The following is a 21,766-nucleotide window of genomic DNA, read 5'->3' as shown; positions in this document are numbered from 1 at the left end:
CACAAGAGTGCTTTGTCAACTATTTGAAAATGATACAAAAGAGTGGTTTTGAAAAGTTTTATTTTACACCCTCAGTTTCAAAAACCTTTACACAAGCTGCAAAAACCAAATCAAAACAGTGAGTTGTAAAAGTTTCCTGTTCACGCACACCAGCAGACCTGTTTTTCATTGATTCACCTTTCCTGTGTCCAAAAGCAGGGCACTGCACATCCTCATCTGCCTCAGACTCTGAAGGAGTGAAAGGACACGATTTTTGGTTGATGTTGAATCAGTATCAGCCACTACAATTAGAAGAGTCACAACCACGACAGAAAATTCCCTGTTCTTTCCAATTCCCTCCACCTCCGTAACTGTGGAAACACTGTAAAGGCTCCAAGAACAAGGTGATTTCTGAGCTGAAGGAGCATGTCTGCAACAAGCCTTCTACTCTACAAGCAGCAGAGCCAGCCCGCGTCAGGCAGGTGAGTTTCCATCCTGTATTTCAAGAGAGGGCAGGTAAAGGGATTTGCTGGTAGATACTGGTGGATCTCAAGGAGAAACTGTTTCACCTCTCACAGCAAGGTACCAGCCACTCAGCTCATTCAAAATGGCTGCAGTTCAGCAACTGCATCAGGTAAAGACTTGCGGAGCTCCCCCCAGTCCTGCTTTCCAAAATGTGCCTGTCTGCCTTTTGAAAGGAGTCCAAGGTCTTCCGAATATCAGTAAGCAACAAGGTTCTCCAGAAGCTCTTCTGCTTTCTTCAGATGACAAGAAGTGCTATCTGCTCCCTGTGGTTTTCAGGTTTTCCACAAAGGAGGGAGGCTTTTTGGTCCTGTAGGCAGCAGTGCCTGCGATCCGTGACCCTCGGATGGAACTGATGTATGGCAAAAGGGGAGGCTCCCGCACCACCAATGCGGTGCCCTTGGGAGTATAGGCTCGGAGCAGCAATTCCTCTTTTTCATGAGCCGTCACTGCCACCCATCCTGCACAGCCAAAAGGAATACAGACAGTGAGACAAGTCCCCAGGATCAGAATGAGGGTTCTGACACAAACTACTGCCTCCCACAGTGGTTGAGAACCTGAGCTTACCCACATGTGACTTCTTTGAGAAACCAAGCTCAAAGGTCATACCCAGCTCTTTCCCAATAGAAGGCAGCACCTAAAGCCACATCTTACTCTCCCCAGACATAGCTCTTTCCTGGTAAACTGAAGAAGGATGGTGGGACCTACCAAAAACGCAATAAAGCTTTCCAATTAGTGGCCCTTTCCCTCTCACCTGGACAGCCAACAGTGTCCCAGCCATTCCTGATGGAATGTGGAACTTGTATGGCAGCCAGAACATTGAGCATTCCATTGTAGGCATTCCTGTACAAGCATGGCTGTCAATCTCCATTCTTGGAGGTTGCCAAGCCTCAGCTGGACAAAGTCATTGCTGCTATGATTTTGTGTTGTTGACAGTCCAGCTCTCAGTGGGAAATATAGCTTCACCCCTTCAGAGGCCTCTTCTCATCAATGTTTCTAGGATGCAGACCCTGCAAAGCAAACTAATGAAGAAATATTAAATTACCTGCAGAGGAAAGCTTGATATCTGCAACTGCCTCAGTTGTACCGATTCCTTTCAGTGTAATGTCCTGAGGGACAAGTGGGGGGAACTCTTTCATTCGCTCTTCCCCACCCATGGGAACCTAAGATCAAAACACAGAGAAGAGACTTCATAGTCAAGAAATCCTTCAGCACTCCTGCCTTAAACTGGCAAGCAAGGCACAAGAGGGAATAAACACATGAGACATTCGTTAGGCAATTAAGAGCTGGCTTGAATAACCTACAGGAGCTATTTCAGGTTTGCCAGAACAGAATCGGGATCACATCCAGAGGAAGCCCGTGGGAGGCAAGCAAAGATGGAATGCCCACCACAGGACACAGCTGGTGGCTCAGCCCAGCCACCTTGATGTGAGTGACAGCACTTGTTCTCCATGTGCACAGGAATGGGAATGCCAGGACAGGTACAGCTCACCCTATCTCCCAACAATCCACAAGTGCTACACAGTACGTTGTCATACCAAGGAAAAAGTCAGACCACAAAGATGAAGAAGTGTGCAGAGGATCCAGCACGGAAAGAATAAGAAAAGTACATTTTTTCAACTGCAATCTGTGCTGAAACCCCAGTCTGAAGGTTTGCCATGGAAAATATCCCTGTTGCTGCTTGCACTTAAAGCCAGTTCAAGAACAGCCAAGTATCAGAGAGCAGAGCACTGCAAATCTTAACAGCCTAAATGCTGGAAACAGAAGCTCCCCTGAACACACACCATCTCGAGTGCTCTCTCCTATCACACCTGCAGCCATGCAGTCTGTGCAGATGCAGTGCTCCACACTGCACATCTCCACTGCAGAAGTCCCAAACTCCTGATACATGTGGATTTGCCCTGTCAGTTGTGCCCCAGACAGGGTGCTTCACCAGGCAGGACAGCTGCCTGCCTGCAGCCAAGAGCCCCCACGGCACCTCCTCTCACCTTTAGTAACTCTTGGCCAGCGTGCTTCTCGTAGATGGCGTCTGCTTTACTCAGGGTAGTGATGTGGACTGGCAACAGGTTAGAAGCCACGACAGAAAACCAGGCAGACTTTTCCCCCTGAAATAAATAACGAGAGGCTGTTAATTATGGTAACAGAAAAGCAGTCCTGAATTTCTCTCTCCTGCCCCATTTTTTTCCTGCATGTTAAGAAGCTGTTTGCCTGATGTCCCCTCCCTGTCCAAGGGGTCCTTGCCTCTGCCGCTGTGGAGCAGCCAGGGTTTAAATAAACTGGGGACGTGAGCTTTCAGGACAGAAGCACCACAGCTTCACCATCCTCCCTCAAAGTACCCCTTAATGCCCCATCTCCCTCCATCACAGCTGCTCAGCTCAGGCAAATTATCCCAGAGAGATCTTTGTCTCTGAGTGAGGCATTACTACTCTGTCCTGCCAAGCTGTTTTTTTGGGACAGTGCTCTGGATTTTCATCTTAGTTATGATGGAGGTGTCCTGCCATACCAGTACATTATTACTTGCAGAACCCTGCTCCCTACACCCTTCTGTTTTTCTTTCAGCAGGTCAAGACTGTCCTTAGCAAACTACCAATTCAACACTTCTATGGTGATCTTGGAAAGCTGACTGAAACAAAGGAATAGCAATACACACCCCCAAAACAGGGCAAGCTACTGAGAAAAGGATCTAGCACTTAAGACGATGCCTATGTGGAAGAAATATCTTTGGAGTTTAGCTCCACACAGTTCAATAAAGGTGTATGGTATGGGATTTGTAATAAATGGTAGAAATTATTTGCAGTGGAGACACACGGTACCTTTTAAAAATATGTTTACAGAAACTAAAATAGATATGCAATCAGTTGCTTTCTCTGGCAAATTCTTCAGAGGTCTGTGTCACAAAGAAGAATGTCCATGCTTTTCTCAACTGGTAGCCAGCTTTCACAAAACACAGAAATGAGGAAATCCACCTATTTTCCCAGTTAATTCTGGCATTCTCCTCCCTCTCTCCCTGCCTTGTGCCTCTCTGTATGTTATGGGAATCACATTAAGGTGAATGCTTTGTCAGCATTCAAAAGCAGTTACCATTATACACTATAAAACATTGCATGCTGGTAACAAGGAACAAACCTTTCAACTACCCATCCCAAGGCATTATGATCTTAAGCAGTGATTTATTAACAGAGTCATCATCTCAAAGCAGCAAAAAAGGGTCTGGGAAAGTTACCCAGGAAGCCTTTCATGTCTGGTACTATAGTAAGAAATGAAGCAGCTAATCCCAAAATCCTTTCTTCCCTTACCTGTAAGTAGTCTATACGTCCCAAGGCTGCTAAAAACAAGGTTGTTCCTGGCTTGAGAATGAAGGTCCGTGGGACAATGGCAACTGTTGGCAAAACCAGCTTTACTTCCTTCTCTGTCAGGAGATTCAAAACCTGCAAAATAAATTGTACTGCCATAACTCATTCCAAATGTTTCAATGGGGACAATTGAATTAGTATTGGCATCATATTGATAGAGGAAAAAGACCAAGTAAAGCAGTGTAAAGAACATCTGACGGAACAGTTCAATTCTGGTCCACACAGTAAGTGAGAAACAGGAGGAGGTAAGGATATCATCATTCTCCACGGCAATGCTGGGTCCATGTCAAAATATAACAGCTGTAAGAAGCCTGTGGGGCATGAATGTGGGCATCCAGGGTGTGGCTGGAACAAGGTCACCCAAGATTTACTGGTTTTTAGCAGAAGTGCAGCCATGTGCAGAACTGGAGATCACCTTCTGCTATGACATTTGAGTCACTTCACTTAGGTAGTGAAACAGTGTCAAATCAATACTAGCAGCAAAGCTAATCTCAAAGTATCTCACAAGAGAAAAGTCCTGGATCACAGTGTGGAACGACTCAAACTGCAGGATGACCAGACTCACTCACAGCATGGATCTATACCCTGAGCACAGTGAAACAAGCTTTGCCCTCTGTGAGGGCTCTCAAATGCTCCTGCTGCCCTGTCTTCCTTTCCTCCTTCTTCTTTTCCATCTCCTGGCTCACTCAGCTCATCTGTTTAGATGTTAACTTGTTTCACTGAAATGATCCACCCCAAAAGTCTACTTAAAAGTCAGTGACTTAACCAGCAGTGCTGCAGCCACAGCAGTCTGATCACTTTCTGTGGAAGTACAGTTCAAATCCAGTCATGCAACAACTTGTCAGCACAAAAAGCAGTGCCTTGAAGGAAACAACTTGTCTCCAGGTTGATGGTATCTCTTTCCTAGGGAGCCAACAGCAGAAATGCTTCCAGCTGTGCCCCAACACGTGCCAGTCATGCAGATGCAAGTTTGGACCAGTGTGGACATGAGGATTAATCTCAAGCTTTAAAAGACCTAAATAACTAAGACCCTAATAAGGGCTGTGGCGCAGCCAGAACCCCTAACACTCTTCCTGTGTTCACAAGTAGACGTTCTTTAGCTTTAAAGTCACAACAGACTTCAACACCAGCTCTAGAAGATGTCCTGTTAGCTGCAGGTTTTCTGATGCGTTTGATAATGTTTAAAAAACCAAAACTTGAGCTATCAATAATTATTTTCTAGGCTTTCCAGAAATTAATAGACTGGAAGAGCTCAAAAAAATGCTAGCTTCGTCGGATGATGCTGGTATAAACTTGCTTAGAACACTCTTGCTTACTTCCCCTCATTCAGAAGTTGCAGAAGATTGATGATGCAGTCCTACAGCTCTTTGGAAAGCTGGCAGGATGCACAATTCAGAAATGCAACATTACCACATGAAACCTTCCCAAGTAAATGCAAACCATACCTTAACATAATTCCCAAATCAAAAGAATCCCAACTCCAGGACTGCAGCAGAAATACTCTTCCACAGGCACAGCTAAAGCTGAACAGTCCTACCGAACCCCGTCATCCCGAAACACAGCACCACAGAGTACCTACACAGTCTTCCTTTACAATTCCTGGAGTGTCAAAACACCAGCGAGCATCCTTCACTTCATTGTGTGTGAACTCCTCCCTTTCCACTCGCTTCTTAGGGGTATGTTTGGGGTCCTCATCTATGCTGTAGGAGAGCATGTCAGGATCAAAGTCAACCACAGGACTAGCCTTCTGCTGTTGAAATGTTCTTCCAACTCTTCCTGGATTAAAATGAAAGGTTTCCTGGTAATTAATTTATTAACTTGCCTTTCCCTCAATCAAACATCTGCCCCTTTCCTGGCTTAAAAGATGCACATCAGTAACATAAACATGATAAATACACTATGTGACTAGAAATTTGTGTGTTCAAAAGCCAAAATGGCAAGAAATCCTTTCTATAATTCTTGATTAGGATTCTTCAAGCCCCAAAATCTCAGCAGTGACCAGACCACAGACACTCCACTATTTCCAATTAATGGTAAAGCAAACTGTCTTCTTTTTTCAGTGCCTCAGACTTCCAAATACTGCAGCAGCTGACAAGTAAGTACTTAAAAGAAGTGTTAATGATGCTGCTTATGGAGGAGAGGTAGAGGTCTTGTCCCCATTACTCTGGGAGCAAACAGCGGTCAAAATAACTTAAATGCAAGCTTGGAAATTTTTTACTACTTCTACAGATAGCATGTTCTTCCAGTAATTAAAGGGAAGTGAGTTCTTATCAGTGGGGGAAGGAATTACTTGCAAACAACTGGATTTGACAGCAAATTAAAGAGTTAACAATCCTTTGTGTGATGCAATATTTTCATTGGTACTGCCCAGAGTGGCAATACTGTTACTCAGGTAATACTCACCCACTAAGTAGCCTTGCTTTTTAAGGTGATTAAGGTACTTTTGTTCTTCACTGCTTAGCTCATCTTCTGTTTTTGCTGCCTCCTCTTTCAGCCTCTCCTGCCTTCGGAATATCCTGTCACATGTAGGATTAATAATAGGAAATTTCAACAGGTTCAGTGTTGTTCCTAGAAGAAAAAAAAAAAAGGTACCTTTGGGTGTCTTGAATAACTGGTACATTTAAGCTCTGATGAACAAGAAAAAAAACCTGCTTTTCCAACCTTTTGGTGAAACATAGTAACACAAAATCAGAGGCTGAAGTACAGCTGCTCCCATAAAGTACCAGCCTCCAAAGTCAGGGCAGCAAAAAGGAGCCATCCATCCCCTTGAGACCTGCTCTCACATTTAGTTTGAATAAAAGGATCTCAGAGCCAAGTGGTGTTAAGACTGACTTTAGACACCTCAGGCAAGTCTCACCTTCAGCATCTTGGTTTGGCCTACAGGTGCTCACCAGTCTACCTCCTGGATTCTCCAAACTGGAGGCCATCCCTAATTGATAGGGAGAGGACAAGGTGTGTGGATCAGGCACCATCCCTGCTGGTAAAGGAGCATGCAGGCCAGCTCTGGTTTACTGGGCCCCTTAGTGCTCCAGGACGTGCAGCACCCTCAGCGCACGCCTCCTACACCTGCTGCCCCGAGCAATCACAGAATCAACGAGGTTAGACAAGACCTCTGAGAACATCGAGTCCAACCTATGACTGAAAACCAACATGCAAGTAGATCATGGCACTGAGCGCCACATCCAGTCTTTCCCTGAACACCTTGAAGAACAGTGCCTCCACCACCGCCCTGCGCAGCCCATTCCAATGTCTAATCACCCCTTCTGTGAAGAAATTCCTCCTGATGTCCAATCTAAACCCCCCCTGGCACAGCTTAATACTATGTCCTCTTGTCCTGTCACTGGTTGCCTGGGAGAAAAGACCAACCCCCACCTGGCTACAATCTCTGCTCAAGTAGTTGTAGAGAGCGAGAACATCTCCCCCAAGCCTCCTCTTCCTCCAGGTTATCCAGCCCAAGCTCCCTCAGCCACTGCCCAGAGGTGACAATCTGAAGTATGGCACAGCTCAGAAGCTCTCTGCCCACCACGGGGGTGCTCAGAGTGGCGAGTTCCCTTGCCACAGGAGTGGCCCAGAGGCCCAGGGGCTCGCTGGCGCCGGGGAAGGAAGCGAGGCGTTCCCTGACCTGGCCATGGGGACACGGTGGCCCTGTCGACGATGTCCGGGGCGCGGGACTTGCAGTAGTCGGAGCGCAGCAGGGTGTTGAAGAGCGTGGACTTGCCGGAGTTGGTGGCGCCCAGCAGGTACACGTCCCCGGCGCACTTCCAGGAGCGCTGCAGCCGGCTGACCAGCCCCTCCATGCCGAAGCCCGTCTTGGCGCTCACCAGCCGGATATCCACCAGCGCGGCGCCCGCCAGCCCGGCCCGGGCGCAGGCCTCCGCCACCCTCCTCCGCAGCCTCCCCAGGTGCCCGGGGGCGTCGGCGGGCAGCAGGTCCACCTTGTTGCCCACCACCAGCACGCCCGAGGCGGGCACGCCGGGGCCCAGCAGCGCCGGCACCTGCGGCAGCACCGGGTCGGGCAGCTCCAGCACGTCGAGCACGTAGAGCAGCAGCGGCCCGCGGCCGTGGCGGGGCGGCTGGCGCAGCGCCGCGCTCACCACCCGCCGGTGCTCGTCGGGCGGCAGCCGCAGCCGCAGGGCGCGCCCGTGGTGCGCCAGCGCCCAGCACCGCTGGCACACGGCGCCGCGCAGCCCCGCCGCGCCCTCCGACGCCAGGCTGCGGTACTTCTCGGCCGGCACGAAACCCGGCGCGCCGCCGTCCGCGCACTGCAGCTCGGCTCCGCAGCCCGAGCAGCTCACGCCGCTCGGCGGCACCGACGGGTCGGGCGCGCCCGGGATCCCCGCCGCTGCGCCCCGAGCGCGCCGCTCCCGCCGCGGCTCCCGCTCCCGCAGCGGCTCCGGCTCCCGCAGCGGCTCCTGCTCCTGCAGCGGCTCCCGTTCCCGCAGCGGCTCCGGCTCCCGCAGCGGCTCCGGCTCCCGCTCCCGCCGCGGCTCCTGCTCCCGCAGCGGCTCCGGCTCCCGCAGCGGCTCTTGCTCCCGCCGGGGAGCCGCCGCCGCCACCACCGCCTCAGCCGGGTCCGGCTCGTACTCGAGGAACACGAAGCGCTCTTCCTCCTGCCGGCCGCCGGTCGCCGCCGTCCCCCCGCCCCGCCGCAGCCGGCGCACGGGAGCGCGGGGCTGAGCGCGGGGCTGAGCGCGGGCCAGGCGGGACAGCAGCGGCGGGAGCAGCCGCAGCATGGCCGGGACGGCGGCGCCGGCTGCGCGTGCCTGACGTCACGGGGCGCGCGGGCGCCTCGCGGGACGCGTCAGAGCGCGCGCAGCCGCCCTCCCTGCCGCCCGCCGTCGCCATCGCGCTCCCCGCTCGCCGCCCCGCTCGCCCCGCTCGCCCCCCTGCCCGGCCGCCACCATGTACGACGCCGACGAAGGTGAGACCTTTTGCCCCCCTTTCCCTCTTTTTTTCTCCCGTCCTCCCCGACAAGGCGGGCAGGGGCGGCGCGCGGGGCCCGTAGGAGCCGGGAGCGCGGGGGGAGGGATGCTCCAGGCGCACTGGGATCTTTCCGTAGGAGGCGGGAGTGGGGCGGGGGGGGGGGAGATGCGCTGGACGCGGTGGGCTCTCCCGCGGGAGCCGGGCGGCCACAGAATCACAGAAGAATCTAGGTTGGAAAAGGCCTCTAAGATCGTCGAGTGCAGTCTTTGACCTAACACCACCTTGTCATTTAGACCATGGCACTAATTGGCACATCCAGTCTCTTCTTAAGCACCTCCAGAGACGATGACTCCAACACCTCCCTGAGGAGCCCATTCTAACGCCCAGTCACTCTCTCTGAAGAGCTTCTTCCTAATATCCAACCTAAACCTCCCCTGGTGCAGCTCAAGACTGTGCTCTCTTGCCTGGGAGAAGAGACCGACCCCCACCTGGCTACAACCTCCTTTCAGAGAGAGTGATGAAGTCTTCCCTGAGCCTCCTCTTCTCCAGGCTGAACAGCCCTTGCTTCCTCAGCTGCTCCTCATAGGGCCTGTGCTCTAGTCCCTTCACCAGCCTTGCTGCCCTTCTCTGGACCTGCTCCAGCACCTCGATGTCCTTCCTAAACTGAGGGGCCCAGAACTGAACACAGTGCTCCAAGTGTGGCCTCACCAGCACTGAGTACAGGGGAAGAATCACTTTGCTGGTCTTGCTGGGTTCAGTATTCCTGATACAGGCCAGGATGCCATTGGCCTTCTTGGCCACCTGGGCACACTGCTGCCTCATGTTCAGCCTGCTGTTAATCAGAAAATCAGCCAGAGGTGCTGCTGCAGTGCCAGAGGATCCCTCAGCCGGCCAGGAGGGACACTGAGGTGGTGATGGGGGCCTGGCTCACTTGCTGTGCTTCTTTCCCCTCAGATATGCAGTATGATGAGGACGATGATGAAATCACACCTGACCTGTGGCAAGAAGCCTGCTGGATTGTCATTAGGTGACTGGCTAAAACTTACTGTTCTTTAATCCTTCAATGCATGTGCTCTCAGCCTCACAGGTGGCGTCCAGTTTGCTAGGGACACATCCTGGGAGCTGCAGGCTTGGTTATGATGGATTGTGTGTTGTAGCATGTTCAGAACAGAAGGTCTTTAAGCAAAAACAGAAGAGTTCTTCATCAGGGATGAAAAACCCCCGCTGACCCCTGTGGGGGTGACACACTGTTTTCCATGAAGTAAGAGGTGGTTTTGGTTCTGCATCAAGCACGTGATTTTGTCCACTAATCTCAGCTGACACTGTCAGTACTTAACTATTTGCACCATTAAGTGTTTTTTTCTATCAGAAAAAAGACCTGCAGCTTCTTGAGACTGTTAAGGAGCGGGGTGCCATGTGGAACTGAGTAAAAAGTGTTTATTTTCTTAGTTGCATCGTTCATAAGATGTACTTAAATGGTGTTTTAGACTGCAAGCAGAAGGGTAAATCTGCAGAGGTGGTCCCATAAGCAGGCTGGTTGGAGAGCAGAAATGAGAAACTTTGGAGGCAGAAGGACATCCTTTCCTTTGCAGCCCAGTAAAGCTGTCTTTACTTTCAGACGTGTGGGAGGTATCTAATACAAATTCTTCAGCTGAAACTGCACCTCATTCCATATGACAAAACATGTCATTTACTGTGAGAGTGACCAAGTGCTGGCACAGCTTGTCCAGAGAGATCATGGAGTCTCCATCTCCATCCTTGATGTTATTCAAAAGCTGTCTGGGCCTGGTCATAGGTAATCAGCTCTAGGTGACTTTGCTTGAGTGCAGTAATAGGACAGGGTGACATCCAGACCTCAGCCTCAACTGTTCTGTGACACAGGTTGATCTCGCCCTTCCTCCTTCCCCTTGGGCAATGGCAGACTGTGCAGCAACAGCACAATGGCCAAGGGTGTGCTACCCTTTTTGGGAAAGCCTGAAGGTATTGGTATGGGGGTAGTTCTTGCCAGTTTCCTCTGGAGATCTTGGCAGCGATGGGACAGAAGCTGAGGCAATGTAGGTTCCCTGGCTCGCTTCACTAATACCTTACTGAAGCACAGGAGCTTGCTGGCAGGAGCTGATGCAGCAGACGTGTTTAGTTAATCCCATCAAAAGTTAGGATGTGGGGCTTCTGATTTAGGCTTTGATTTTTACAGTTAGGTTGTTCTGGGTTGAAGGTAGGTCACCCAAAGGCTAAGGGAAATCTGGAGGAGTGAAGCTGAAACAGGGGAGATACAAGCCAAGAGAAGTTCTGATAACTATTACTTGGACTTAAGGGCATGCTCTCAGTTTACTGCAGCTTAGAAAATGAGTTAAAGCAAAATAATTTACAGACGTGGTTGGTAAAACTTTATCTGAAGCCACTTTCACTGAGGTTTGTCATCATAATTTAAGGTAGACTTTGCGTGCAGTCACGGCCTAGCCAAGAGGTGGCAGCACATCTGGTACTTTGTAGTGTCTGCATCTTCAAGCAGTGAGAGAATTGTTAAACATTTTTGAACATCTGTGTTTGAAACTCATGCCTTGGGATAAGTGAATATGTTTGGTTCTCTACTGCATTTCATGGCTTTTGTAGGTTTTGTTACAAATCTTAAGCTTGTCAATATGTGAAATACATGAATGAAATTTTCTTGTTCATTAATGTACTTTTTCTGTTTCTAGCTCCTACTTTGATGAAAAGGGTTTAGTCAGGCAACAGTTGGATTCTTTTGATGAGTTTATTCAGATGTCTGTGCAGAGAATTGTTGAAGATGCTCCACCAATTGACTTACAAGCTGAAGCCCAGCATGCCTCAGGAGAAGTGGAAGAGCCGGTAAGTGGGGAACCCCGGCAGAGATGATGTGTTTTTACAATCAGAATCATTTTACATCGGATTTATTCAGGCCCTGTCTAAAGAGATGGAAGTACATCTGAATTATGCTGCTCATGCAGTCCATAGGAGAGAAGGATGAACTCTTTGGAGTCTGAGATATGTGGCTAAGTTGTCATGCAGTCAGGTATCTGACTGAGAAACACATGCAAGAGCTTTGTTATCCATGGAATTGAACTTCCCTGTTGTATAGAGTTACTCTGTCCTGCTGGTTGAGGAGTGACCAAGAACAAATGGCTTCTGTAGCTCATATTGTGTCAATTACCGTGCCAAACTGCACAGGCAGAGATGTGGTAGAGCAAGTCAGGTAGCCAAAAGCAAGTTTTGGTGGGATTTTGATTTTCAGTGGCTTTAGCATGGCAAGGAAGGTTTATGGCTGAAATCTTGTTAGCTTTCTCCAGCTGAAGTTAGGTCTGGGTTTTCAAAGGTTGCTACTAAAGGCCTCTCTTGAACAACGAAAATGGATGTTTATTCCATTACAAGTAAATGCACTCTTGTTTTCCAGCCCCGGTATCTGCTGAAGTTTGAACAAATCTATCTCTCCAAACCTACACATTGGGAAAGAGATGGAGCACCCTCACCAATGATGCCGAATGAAGCCAGGCTGAGAAACCTTACGTAAGAACCAACTCTGGAATGGATAAACACAAGGGAGAACTGCCTCTGCGTTATTAATTTATAGTCTTTTTCAATATAGTAGTGCCTTGAAAATGTAATAATTACTCCGCTATTTAAAATTCCATGCCTATTTTTTAAGTCCAGATGATAACCACATCATCATGTGGTAATAATGTGTAACATACCAGTGAGTGCTTGAATAACTACATTCATTACTCAAGGTTGTACAGAAAGGCTAATGACTGGCAGATAACGCAGTGGTGTTTTTATTCTGTAGGTATTCAGCTCCCTTGTATGTGGATATAACTAAAACAGTCATTAAAGAAGGGGAGGACCAATTACAGACACAACATCAGAAAACCTTTATAGGAAAAATTCCTATTATGTTACGTTCGACATACTGTTTGTTGAATGGCTTAACTGACCGTGATCTCTGTGAACTGAATGAATGCCCGCTGGATCCTGGTGGCTACTTTATCATCAATGGATCAGAAAAGGTAAGGGCTTATACCTTGCATAGATGTCTTTACAGACACTAGAAGTTCTGTTGCTTGTCTCCATATGCAAGAAGCAAAAACAGTCTTATTCCAGTGTATCAGAGTTACTGTGGGTGCTCCTGATCTTGCAGAGAGATGGGATTTTGGTCCTCTGTTAGGGCTTTCTCAAGCTAACTTTTCTTCTTCCCTGAGGCACGTTTCCCATCTTCAGTTCTTCCCTTCTTCAGCTGCATGAGCTGTTTTACACTGAATGCCACTAAGTACTCTAGATATTTTCCTTTCCATTTCCAGCGTTGCAGAGCAGCAAGCACCTAAAATGAGGCACTTCTTCACTCTGAGTGTCCTGCAAGTTGTTCACAGCTATTATAAAATTAAGATTCTTCCCTCCTTTGCTGTGGATGCAGCTTCAGCAAATCGAATCCTCTTCATGCTAGTGCCTGACCAGTGAAACTTCCCATATTTTGTAACTGATACCTGAGTAAACACAGCAAAAGCATTAAAATTTTATTTTTCTTCTTGAGGAAAGAAAACCAAAACAGTCTTTGAGTGTTATAGCTGGCATTTAAATCTAAATGCCTGTGTAGTGCCTTGGCCTTGGAAAAACAGGTAGTGAAATACATTCTTTATCAGTGTTGTGCCTAAAGCTAACAGAAATGTTTCGGCACAGCCAGCAGATGCGGTAAGTGCGTCACAGAGAACGGCGTTCCCTGAGTCTCTTGTTTTGGTTATTCTGTCTTAACTAGCTGTATGTTTTGCTTAAATCTGAATTTTTTAAAAATGCAGAGTATAATCCAACTGAATCTGGCAGATTGACTTCATGCTGTGCGATTCTCTTGCTGTTAAGGCACCTGAAGGAACAGTAGAAACACACTGTGCTTGTTACTTTGAGCGTGCTCTTTTGTCAGGTATTTACTAGTGTTCTTTCTCCCACAGGTTCTGATTGCTCAAGAGAAAATGGCTACAAACACAGTGTATGTGTTTGCAAAGAAAGATTCAAAGTATGCCTACACAGGAGAGTGTAGATCTTGTCTGGAAAATTCCTCTCGACCCACAAGTACTATATGGGTTAGCATGCTGGCCAGAGGCGGGCAGGTATGTCTGGGCAGTGATAACCCCCACCCTGGGGCTTACCAGCGAGATTGTTTTAGGAGTTTTGTTACTGTCCTGTCTCTTAGTCTCATTTGCTTTTGGGATTTTGAGAAGAAATTTCTCGTGATGCTAAGTTGTAAAGCAGGTAAATTAAATGGAAGTGTAGTCTGTTAGTCACATGTTATCCCTGTCTCTATGATAAATTATTTGAGGATTGGAATGAGGACTCCATTTGTGGCAGGCTTTAGGGTCAGGCTAAAAATAGTTTCTTAATTACTGTACATGAGTTTTTAGAAAATCTAAACAAGCATTGTCTTGTTTTTTGACAAAGGACAAAAATAGGAGCAGAGACTAAATATTTAGATGTATTTTGCAGCCCACATATAAATTCATATTTAGCATCTAGTTGTGCAGTCTGTGAGGGGAAATAAGTACTACTTGTAAATTCTAAAGCAAAAGGTGTCTGTACTTGTCAGTACTGTTGCACTGATGATGTGAAATTTTTCAAGAGTAGCTTTAATAGAAGCTTTACACTACTCTCAGTCCTGGTGTCTGGGGCACTCTTGAGTCCCCCTGCATCAGTCCCTCTGCACAGTGTTTCTGGAAAAGGGGATCAGCTTCTTGAATGATCACTTGCACAGCGGGTTAGAAAAGCTGGGTGTAAGCTGACAGAAGGAACACTGAAGATGGATAGGATTGCTCTTGGCAAATACACAGAGGGAGAGAAATTATGTGTATGGGTGAAAAAGTAGAATTTACATTCCTTTGTATCAGCAAAAACTTTACAAGTTTTTGCAGACTTCTAAAGCTCTAGATATTTTAAAATACCAAGTCGTTGCCAGAGTAAGGTTTCAGAACAGCCCTCAGTTGGCCTGCTGAGAAGTCGTGTTTTCCTGTGAAAATTGAATAAATACACGTACAATGTATCGTCCAAATCCAGAGAGATATTTTTTATTTAAAGGCATGTTCTTTTCTCCATCTTTCCAGGGTGCAAAGAAGAGTGCTATTGGCCAGCGCATTGTAGCCACTTTGCCGTATATCAAACAAGAAGTCCCCATCATTATTGTCTTTCGTGCACTAGGCTTTGTGTCCGACAGGGACATTTTAGAGCACATCATATATGATTTTGAAGATCCAGAAATGATGGAAATGGTAATACATGTTAAATTATTTCCTGTCTTGACGGTTGGTGATGTGTAGGTGTAGCTGATCATCACTTAAAGCATTGTCGATTTTCCATTTGTAGTTTGTTTCTTTATTATTTCTGTGGGTTGTCTTTTAGAAATGTTAAAAGTTCTCTACCTAAATCTATTCTAATGAGTACTTGAAGTGAACAGAGTGCAATAGAAATTTCAAAGAGTTAATATGTATTTGGAGAGATAGGATTTTCTCCTGTGCCATTGACTTTAATTGTGAAATCTCAATTATACCTGAAACAGCAACAGGCCTAGAACGTACTCAAATGAGAACTGTTTCTGGAGTCAGTTTTTGTGTTCTTCTTTTTGTGTTCTTCCTTTGTGCTTCCTTAATATTTCTGGAAAGACCTGGATCAACAATTAAGAGATCCTGGAAAGAATCGTTAGCAAACGACTATTGTCGTTTCCTGCAACCCCAACAGACATTGGATGCTACAGGATTTTGCTGTATTTTTGTGCCTTAGGTCAAACCTTCTCTGGATGAAGCATTTGTCATTCAGGAGCAGAATGTTGCTCTAAACTTCATTGGCTCAAGAGGTGCAAAGCCAGGTGTCACCAAAGAGAAGAGAATCAAGTATGCTAAAGAAGTCCTGCAGAAAGAAATGCTCCCACATGTTGGTGTCAGTGACTTCTGTGAAACCAAAAAGGCCTATTTCCTAGGGTATGTCAGAACTCTGTCTCACATCTGCAAATGGACCCTGAATACATAATTTATTCTCATATATGTATATGATTGGAAGAACACACTGAATGGAAGTTTGTTTTTAAGCTCGGTCTTCTGGATACGCAGTGATAAACTTTAGGGCACTGATATATTTCTGAGGCTGAGAAAATGCAAGGGGAAAATAAGGAAACAAAATGAGTCTTCAACACATTCTAGATCTTAAGTTAGATGTGATGATAGTGATAAATGACTTTTTGCATGGACAAAATATAGAAATTGATAACTAATATGTAGATGACTACTGATAAGCTGATTGTAATGTGAACTATTAGCACATCATCTTGATCACTGCTAATTGTTATGCAGATGAACTGTAGCATCAGGAGACTTGCCGTTTTACACCTGATTGCAAATGCTTAAACAGAGCCCATATTACAGAACAAGACAGACTGTAGCAGAAGAGACATTTTAATCATGATTTAAATATTGACTTCTCTCTGTCCTCAACCTGAACTTTCTGTGGGTCATTTACCTCTCAGGATATGCTGAAGAAGTCTGTTTTAGTATCCTAAAGATCTGGAATAGACAGCCTTTAGGAAAGAGTTCACTGATTTATCTGTGAAAGCATGTAATCTTTGTTTTGAATACCTGTTGTCAGTTTAAAACATAAGCTATCTTATTTGCTTAGGTATATGGTTCATAGACTGTTGCTGGCAGCACTGGGGAGAAGAGAGCTGGATGACAGAGATCATTATGGCAACAAAAGACTGGATCTTGCTGGGCCACTGTTGGCTTTCCTCTTCAGAGGGTAAGTATCATGTTTTCTTTGGACATAATTAATGATAGGGGCATTGCCAACTCTCTGCTTCTAAATCAGTCAGACTAATTCTGTTGTGTCCAAGAGCTGGTCTTAGTCAACAAAGCTTGTATCTGAGTATGATTTTTTCATGGAGTGATTAAGTTTCCTAAGTTGGTGGCTAGGATTGACTTGATTTGGAGCAAATTTTGTTCACGTTCACAAACAGGTTAATTTGTTTTATTCCTTTCTGCCTCCTTGCTAGTTACAAATTGTCTCTTTTCAGGAGGTCAGTGACTTTTTTTTCCAAATAACACTGATTATGGTGAATTACTACAGCACTATTTAATCATGTTTTTTGGTGTCTTTCTTCTACAGAATGTTTAAGAATTTGCTGAAGGAAGTGAGAATATATGCACAAAAGTTTATTGACAGAGGGAAAGACTTCAACTTGGAACTGGCAATTAAAACGAGAATTATTTCAGATGGTTTGAAGTATTCATTGGCAACTGGAAACTGGGGTGACCAGAAGAAAGCTCATCAGGCCAGAGCAGGAGTATCTCAGGTACAGTAGCTTTGTCAGGTTTACGTAAGAGAAAAACTATGTCATGGAAGGGTTTGACATGGCTTGGCAGCCATGCGTGTTGTATGTCAAGTAGAAGCATTTTTGAAAGGAAGCTTCCTTAGCTGACACAGATGAAGATCCAAATAGTTGGTTTAGGTTTGTGGTTTGGGGTTTTTTGGTTTTTTTTGTCATGGTTTGTTTTATTATTCACTGCTGAACAGTTGGTATAACTCTATAAGATTTTTTTGTGTGTGTGTTAGAGCATATGCTTGTGTGTCTGGTAAATTCTTAGATCCTAGGGTATCTTTTAGGAGGATGAATTTCTTTCCTGTAATTACTTCCAGTCCTTCACAGGTGGTTAAAGAAACTTGACTGTCATAGAAAAGTTACATACGATGAGGAAATGATGAGGAGCACTGACTTTAGGAGCAGTGTAGTGCTTAGTTGAGTCCCTTTCTCCTAAGGATGGAAACAGGGAAAAGGTGTCAGTTTTTAAATACCAGCACATTTTGTTGTCTGGAGCCCTGGTGGGATCATAATTTGGGGAAAGCAAAGTAAAGAAAGGGGCAAAGATGATAGGTGTCCCTGGATAGAGTGTTGTTGTTGTTATATGTGTATGAGAGGTTTGTTTGCATTTTAAATAAACTCTCACAGTTCAGGCTGTAAAAATAGATTTTCTTACGTTTTTGAGAAGCTTTGAGCAGACTCTGAGAAGAATGCAAATGCTAATTTGCTCCTAATAACTAAAAAGTGTAGCTAACAGAGCTATTTTAGTTCTTTTTAAGTACATCCTTTCTAGAGGGCACTGATGGTTTGTGCTAATGTACTGCCTGTCAACAACATACCTAAGAAGCTTTGACTAACTGCATTCCTCGCTGTGTGCAGGTGTTAAACCGCCTGACCTTTGCGTCTACGCTTTCCCACCTGAGACGCCTGAATTCTCCCATCGGGAGAGATGGGAAACTGGCAAAGCCCCGGCAGCTGCACAATACGCTGTGGGGAATGGTTTGCCCTGCTGAGACCCCAGAGGTAAGGAAAGCAGTATTTTTTATGTCAGTACTGCCTTTTTCTGCTGGTCATTTTGTAGCCATGGCACTGGTGATGATCGCTTGCAACATTTTTTAAAAGTGCTGACATGGATATTTAGCTTTATAACTAACTCTGTGGTTGAATGGCAGGAATTAATAAGGTAATCAGCATGTGTTGTGTGCAGTTCATTGAGGAGTTGAAGTTTCAGTTCTTGGATCTTTCTGGGGGAATCTGTTGATTTGAAAATGCAAGTTAACTTTGTGTTTCTGGTAGGGTCATGCAGTAGGTCTTGTGAAGAACTTAGCCCTGATGGCTTACATTTCTGTGGGGTCTCAGCCATCCCCAATTTTGGAATTCTTGGAAGAGTGGAGCATGGAAAACCTGGAAGAAATCTCTCCAGCAGCAATAGCTGAGTACGTGCAAATGAAACTGTTTAAACAGACTTAAACTTTTTGTCCTGCACAAGACTTCAAAGGTGTGGGGGGTTTTGGTGTGGGGTTTTTTTAATTATTATTTGTTCATTTTCCTTTTTTCTAGTGCTACCAAGATCTTTGTTAATGGCTGCTGGGTAGGAATACACAAAGATCCAGAGCAGCTCATGAATACCCTAAGGAAGCTACGCCGTCAGATGGACATCATTGTGTCAGAGGTATAAATTTTACATCTAGAGTTTGGGTCCCCTTTAGACAAGAGAGGATAATGCCTTGATACTAGTTTGCAAGCTCCAAATATCTTGCCAAATTATTTGCCAGTCTCTTTCTGAATATACATCATATTGAGTTTTTGTTTTAATTTTGGTTCGTGTTTTGTTTGGGGAGTTTTTTGGGTTTGGTGCCTTTTGTTTGTTTGTTACTTGATGTTGTGTGTGATTTGTTGTTTGGGATTTGAGGCTTTTGGTGGGGGAAGGGGGGAGTTAGTTGCTTGCTTTTTAAAGAGAATCCAGTTGAAAAAAACCAGTTGAAAATAGTCTTCTGAAATGCTACTGTTGTAGGAGTGTTAACGTTTGTTCTCTGCTGATGGTAGCACTTGTAAAGTCTTTGCTTTAGGGAATTTAGTTACCCTGTTTTGTGTTCTGTGGTTCTGATTCCAAGCAGAGGCTTGGTACTCACAGGGTGCTGCTTTCTTGTACAGGTCTCGATGATCAGAGACATCCGTGAGCGAGAAATCCGCATCTATACCGATGCAGGCAGAATTTGTCGGCCCCTTTTAATTGTGGAGAAACAGAAGTTGCTGCTGAAGAAAAGGCATATTGACCAACTGAAGGAACGAGAGTATAACAATTACAGGTGAGATATGTTCCTGCAGTTCAACTGAACGTGTCATTTTCCATCTTGGAAGCTGCACCTTCCCGCAAGCTGGAGAGAGAAATGTTTAAAGCTTTGTGCAGCACAAAGATGCTCTCTCTGCCAGGTAGTTTAATTTTTTTTGAGTCACACGGAGGCAGTGGTACTAATAATAAGCCAGGAAAGTCCTTGTTCTTGTTACTGCTGAAGAGACCCATTTTATGTGCTCATGTAGTTATTGGTTATTCAGTTGGCAGGATCTTGTGGCCAGTGGTGTGGTAGAGTACATTGATACACTGGAAGAAGAGACTGTGATGCTGGCAATGACTCCAGATGACTTGCAAGAGAAAGGTGTGGCATATTGTTCAACATACACGCACTGTGAGATTCACCCGTCCATGATCCTGGGAGTGTGTGCATCTATTATCCCTTTCCCTGATCACAACCAGGTCGGTGCACCTCGTCCAACATCCTGCTTTTTAAATCTGATAGAAAACCCACAGGTGTGTGTAAAGAGCTTTATGTGCATAATTGCTGGTCTTCTCTTGTCTGTCTAGTCTCCCAGGAACACATACCAGTCTGCTATGGGTAAACAGGCCATGGGAGTTTACATCACAAACTTCCATGTCCGTATGGATACGCTGGCACACGTGTTGTATTATCCCCAGAAGCCCCTTGTGACAACACGCTCCATGGAGTACTTGCGATTCAGAGAGTTACCAGCAGGTATGTTGTCAGTTCATGTCTGTGGAACAAAAATACTACTGTTTGTTTAGACGATGTCACAAGTGTTATGTAGAATACCTGAGTATTTAGCAAATGTGTGCAATTTAAAAGGTGTTAGCTTGTAGCTGGATACCTAGACTGCAGAAAAGACACTTGCAGTGCTGCAGCTGAAACTACTTTACCTCCATAGTCTGCTACAATCTAACTGGAAAAAAAAGCATTTTCTCTATTGGTATTTGCTAGGTTTTTCACAAGGGGTCACTCTTGACTCTCTTTTCTACCCAAAGTTGGATTTGCTGATACTACATGTTTCTGTGTGTGGGACATGGAGATTTTATCTCAGAAAGGGTAGAACAGCTTCCCTGTAGAGAATACAGCTTATTTTGAGTTACAAATAATGTCTGAGTGAAACATGTAGATCCTTTCAAAGTCTTTGCTCTGCATATTATAGGTATCAACTCGATTGTAGCCATCGCATCATACACGGGCTATAACCAGGAAGACTCTGTCATCATGAACCGTTCTGCTGTTGACAGAGGCTTTTTCAGGTAAGCCTTAGTAAATTTTTTAACTGCTTGGAATTTAAAAAAAAGTATACTGAGTTGTCCAAAGGTTCATGAAAAGTTCATCTTTATGCTGGAAGACACCGTTCTCCAAATCTTTCCAACCTGAGAAGCTTTGTAATTTTTTTTAATGAGGATGGAGGGAGCAGCACAATGAAAACAATGAGTGTGTACCTTAGCAAACAAAGCACAGTAAGGAATGTTCATCCTTTGTGCAATGTCCCAGCTATTCCATTTTGGTATTTATTTTTTACTGCCCCAAAAAGAAGCCTTTATAAATTGAATGTTTCCTAGCTCGAGTTATGAGGGTGACGCTGCAAGGTAGCAGTAGAAGCCTAAAAAAGCTTGCAAAGTGGCATATATAAGGAGGAAAGTAAGATGAAATAAGATGCTGGAGATGTAAATAATCATTAGAAATAATAACTACTTCTGAGATGTCAAGCAGATCTGAAAGTCTCTGCAGTTCGTCAAAAATTAGCATGTTATCTAGAGATGCAGTGTCTTAAAAGTGACCATCGTAATACCATCAGAAACTTTTGTTTATTTGTTGGGTGGGGTGTTCTGTTTTTGTCTTCCCCTCTTCATTGATGGTCAGGTTAACAGGAAATTAGAGGAAATCTTTGTGGAATATTGTCATTATTTGGTTCTGGTTGTCGTTAATATTAGTAGCCATAATGTGTGATAAAAAGATGATTATAGTGAAATTCAGATTTACAGATGAGGGGAAATGATGCTGGTTTCACTGGAGAAGGCTTTGTAACTTTGTTTCAGATCTGTGTTCTATCGCTCATACAAAGAGCAGGAGTCTAAAAAAGGTTATGACCAAGAGGAAGTTTTTGAAAAGCCTACACGCGAAACTTGCCAAGGTAAGATACAGGAGTGTGCAAAGACTTGAGTTTTTAAATTCAGTTTTTGTGGGCAAGGCTGTTAATGTTGTTGAACTGATGCAGTCTTCATTTTGGGGCATATGAGACAGCAGAGAAGTCTGTATTAATTGTTATTAGTACACCAATTGAGGTATTTGTGTAAAATTAGATCTTTCTGCAGTTGTCTGAA

General features: G+C 45.3%; 2 protein-coding genes across 2 annotated transcripts in view; one reads left to right on the top strand and one right to left on the bottom strand.

Annotated features, from left to right (window-relative positions):
* Window positions 1-43: 43 nt before the first annotated feature.
* Window positions 44-8,587, bottom strand: NOA1 (nitric oxide associated 1). The gene is made up of 7 exons (XM_050338798.1): window positions 7,477-8,587; window positions 6,258-6,422; window positions 5,434-5,630; window positions 3,798-3,929; window positions 2,490-2,606; window positions 1,547-1,664; window positions 44-962 (listed from the first exon to the last, which is right to left on the bottom strand). Exons 1-7 carry the CDS (start codon window positions 8,585-8,587, stop codon window positions 757-759), a joined length of 2,046 nt encoding a protein of 681 aa, XP_050194755.1. The 3' UTR covers window positions 44-756.
* Window positions 8,588-8,675: 88 nt separating this feature from the next.
* Window positions 8,676-21,766, top strand: part of POLR2B (RNA polymerase II subunit B) — a 17,391-nt gene continuing 4,300 nt past the window's right edge. Inside the window, exons 1-18 of the mRNA XM_050338608.1 lie at window positions 8,676-8,775; window positions 9,732-9,804; window positions 11,477-11,627; window positions 12,190-12,302; window positions 12,580-12,799; window positions 13,733-13,891; window positions 14,876-15,040; window positions 15,549-15,745; window positions 16,437-16,556; window positions 16,923-17,109; window positions 17,995-18,138; window positions 18,412-18,551; window positions 18,676-18,787; window positions 19,270-19,424; window positions 19,672-19,870; window positions 19,979-20,147; window positions 20,599-20,695; window positions 21,482-21,576. Coding sequence (XP_050194565.1) covers window positions 8,757-8,775; window positions 9,732-9,804; window positions 11,477-11,627; window positions 12,190-12,302; window positions 12,580-12,799; window positions 13,733-13,891; window positions 14,876-15,040; window positions 15,549-15,745; window positions 16,437-16,556; window positions 16,923-17,109; window positions 17,995-18,138; window positions 18,412-18,551; window positions 18,676-18,787; window positions 19,270-19,424; window positions 19,672-19,870; window positions 19,979-20,147; window positions 20,599-20,695; window positions 21,482-21,576 — 2,515 coding nt within the window. The 5' untranslated portion in view covers window positions 8,676-8,756. The remainder of the gene's footprint in view (window positions 8,776-9,731; window positions 9,805-11,476; window positions 11,628-12,189; window positions 12,303-12,579; window positions 12,800-13,732; window positions 13,892-14,875; window positions 15,041-15,548; window positions 15,746-16,436; window positions 16,557-16,922; window positions 17,110-17,994; window positions 18,139-18,411; window positions 18,552-18,675; window positions 18,788-19,269; window positions 19,425-19,671; window positions 19,871-19,978; window positions 20,148-20,598; window positions 20,696-21,481; window positions 21,577-21,766) is intronic.

Source organism: Myiozetetes cayanensis, unplaced genomic scaffold (assembly GCF_022539395.1).
Source record: "Myiozetetes cayanensis isolate MyiCay16 unplaced genomic scaffold, myiCay2020 scf7, whole genome shotgun sequence".
NCBI lineage: Eukaryota > Metazoa > Chordata > Aves > Passeriformes > Tyrannidae > Myiozetetes > Myiozetetes cayanensis.
Note: the sequence above shows the minus strand (reverse complement) of the source record. Positions and strands in the feature narration are given on the sequence as shown.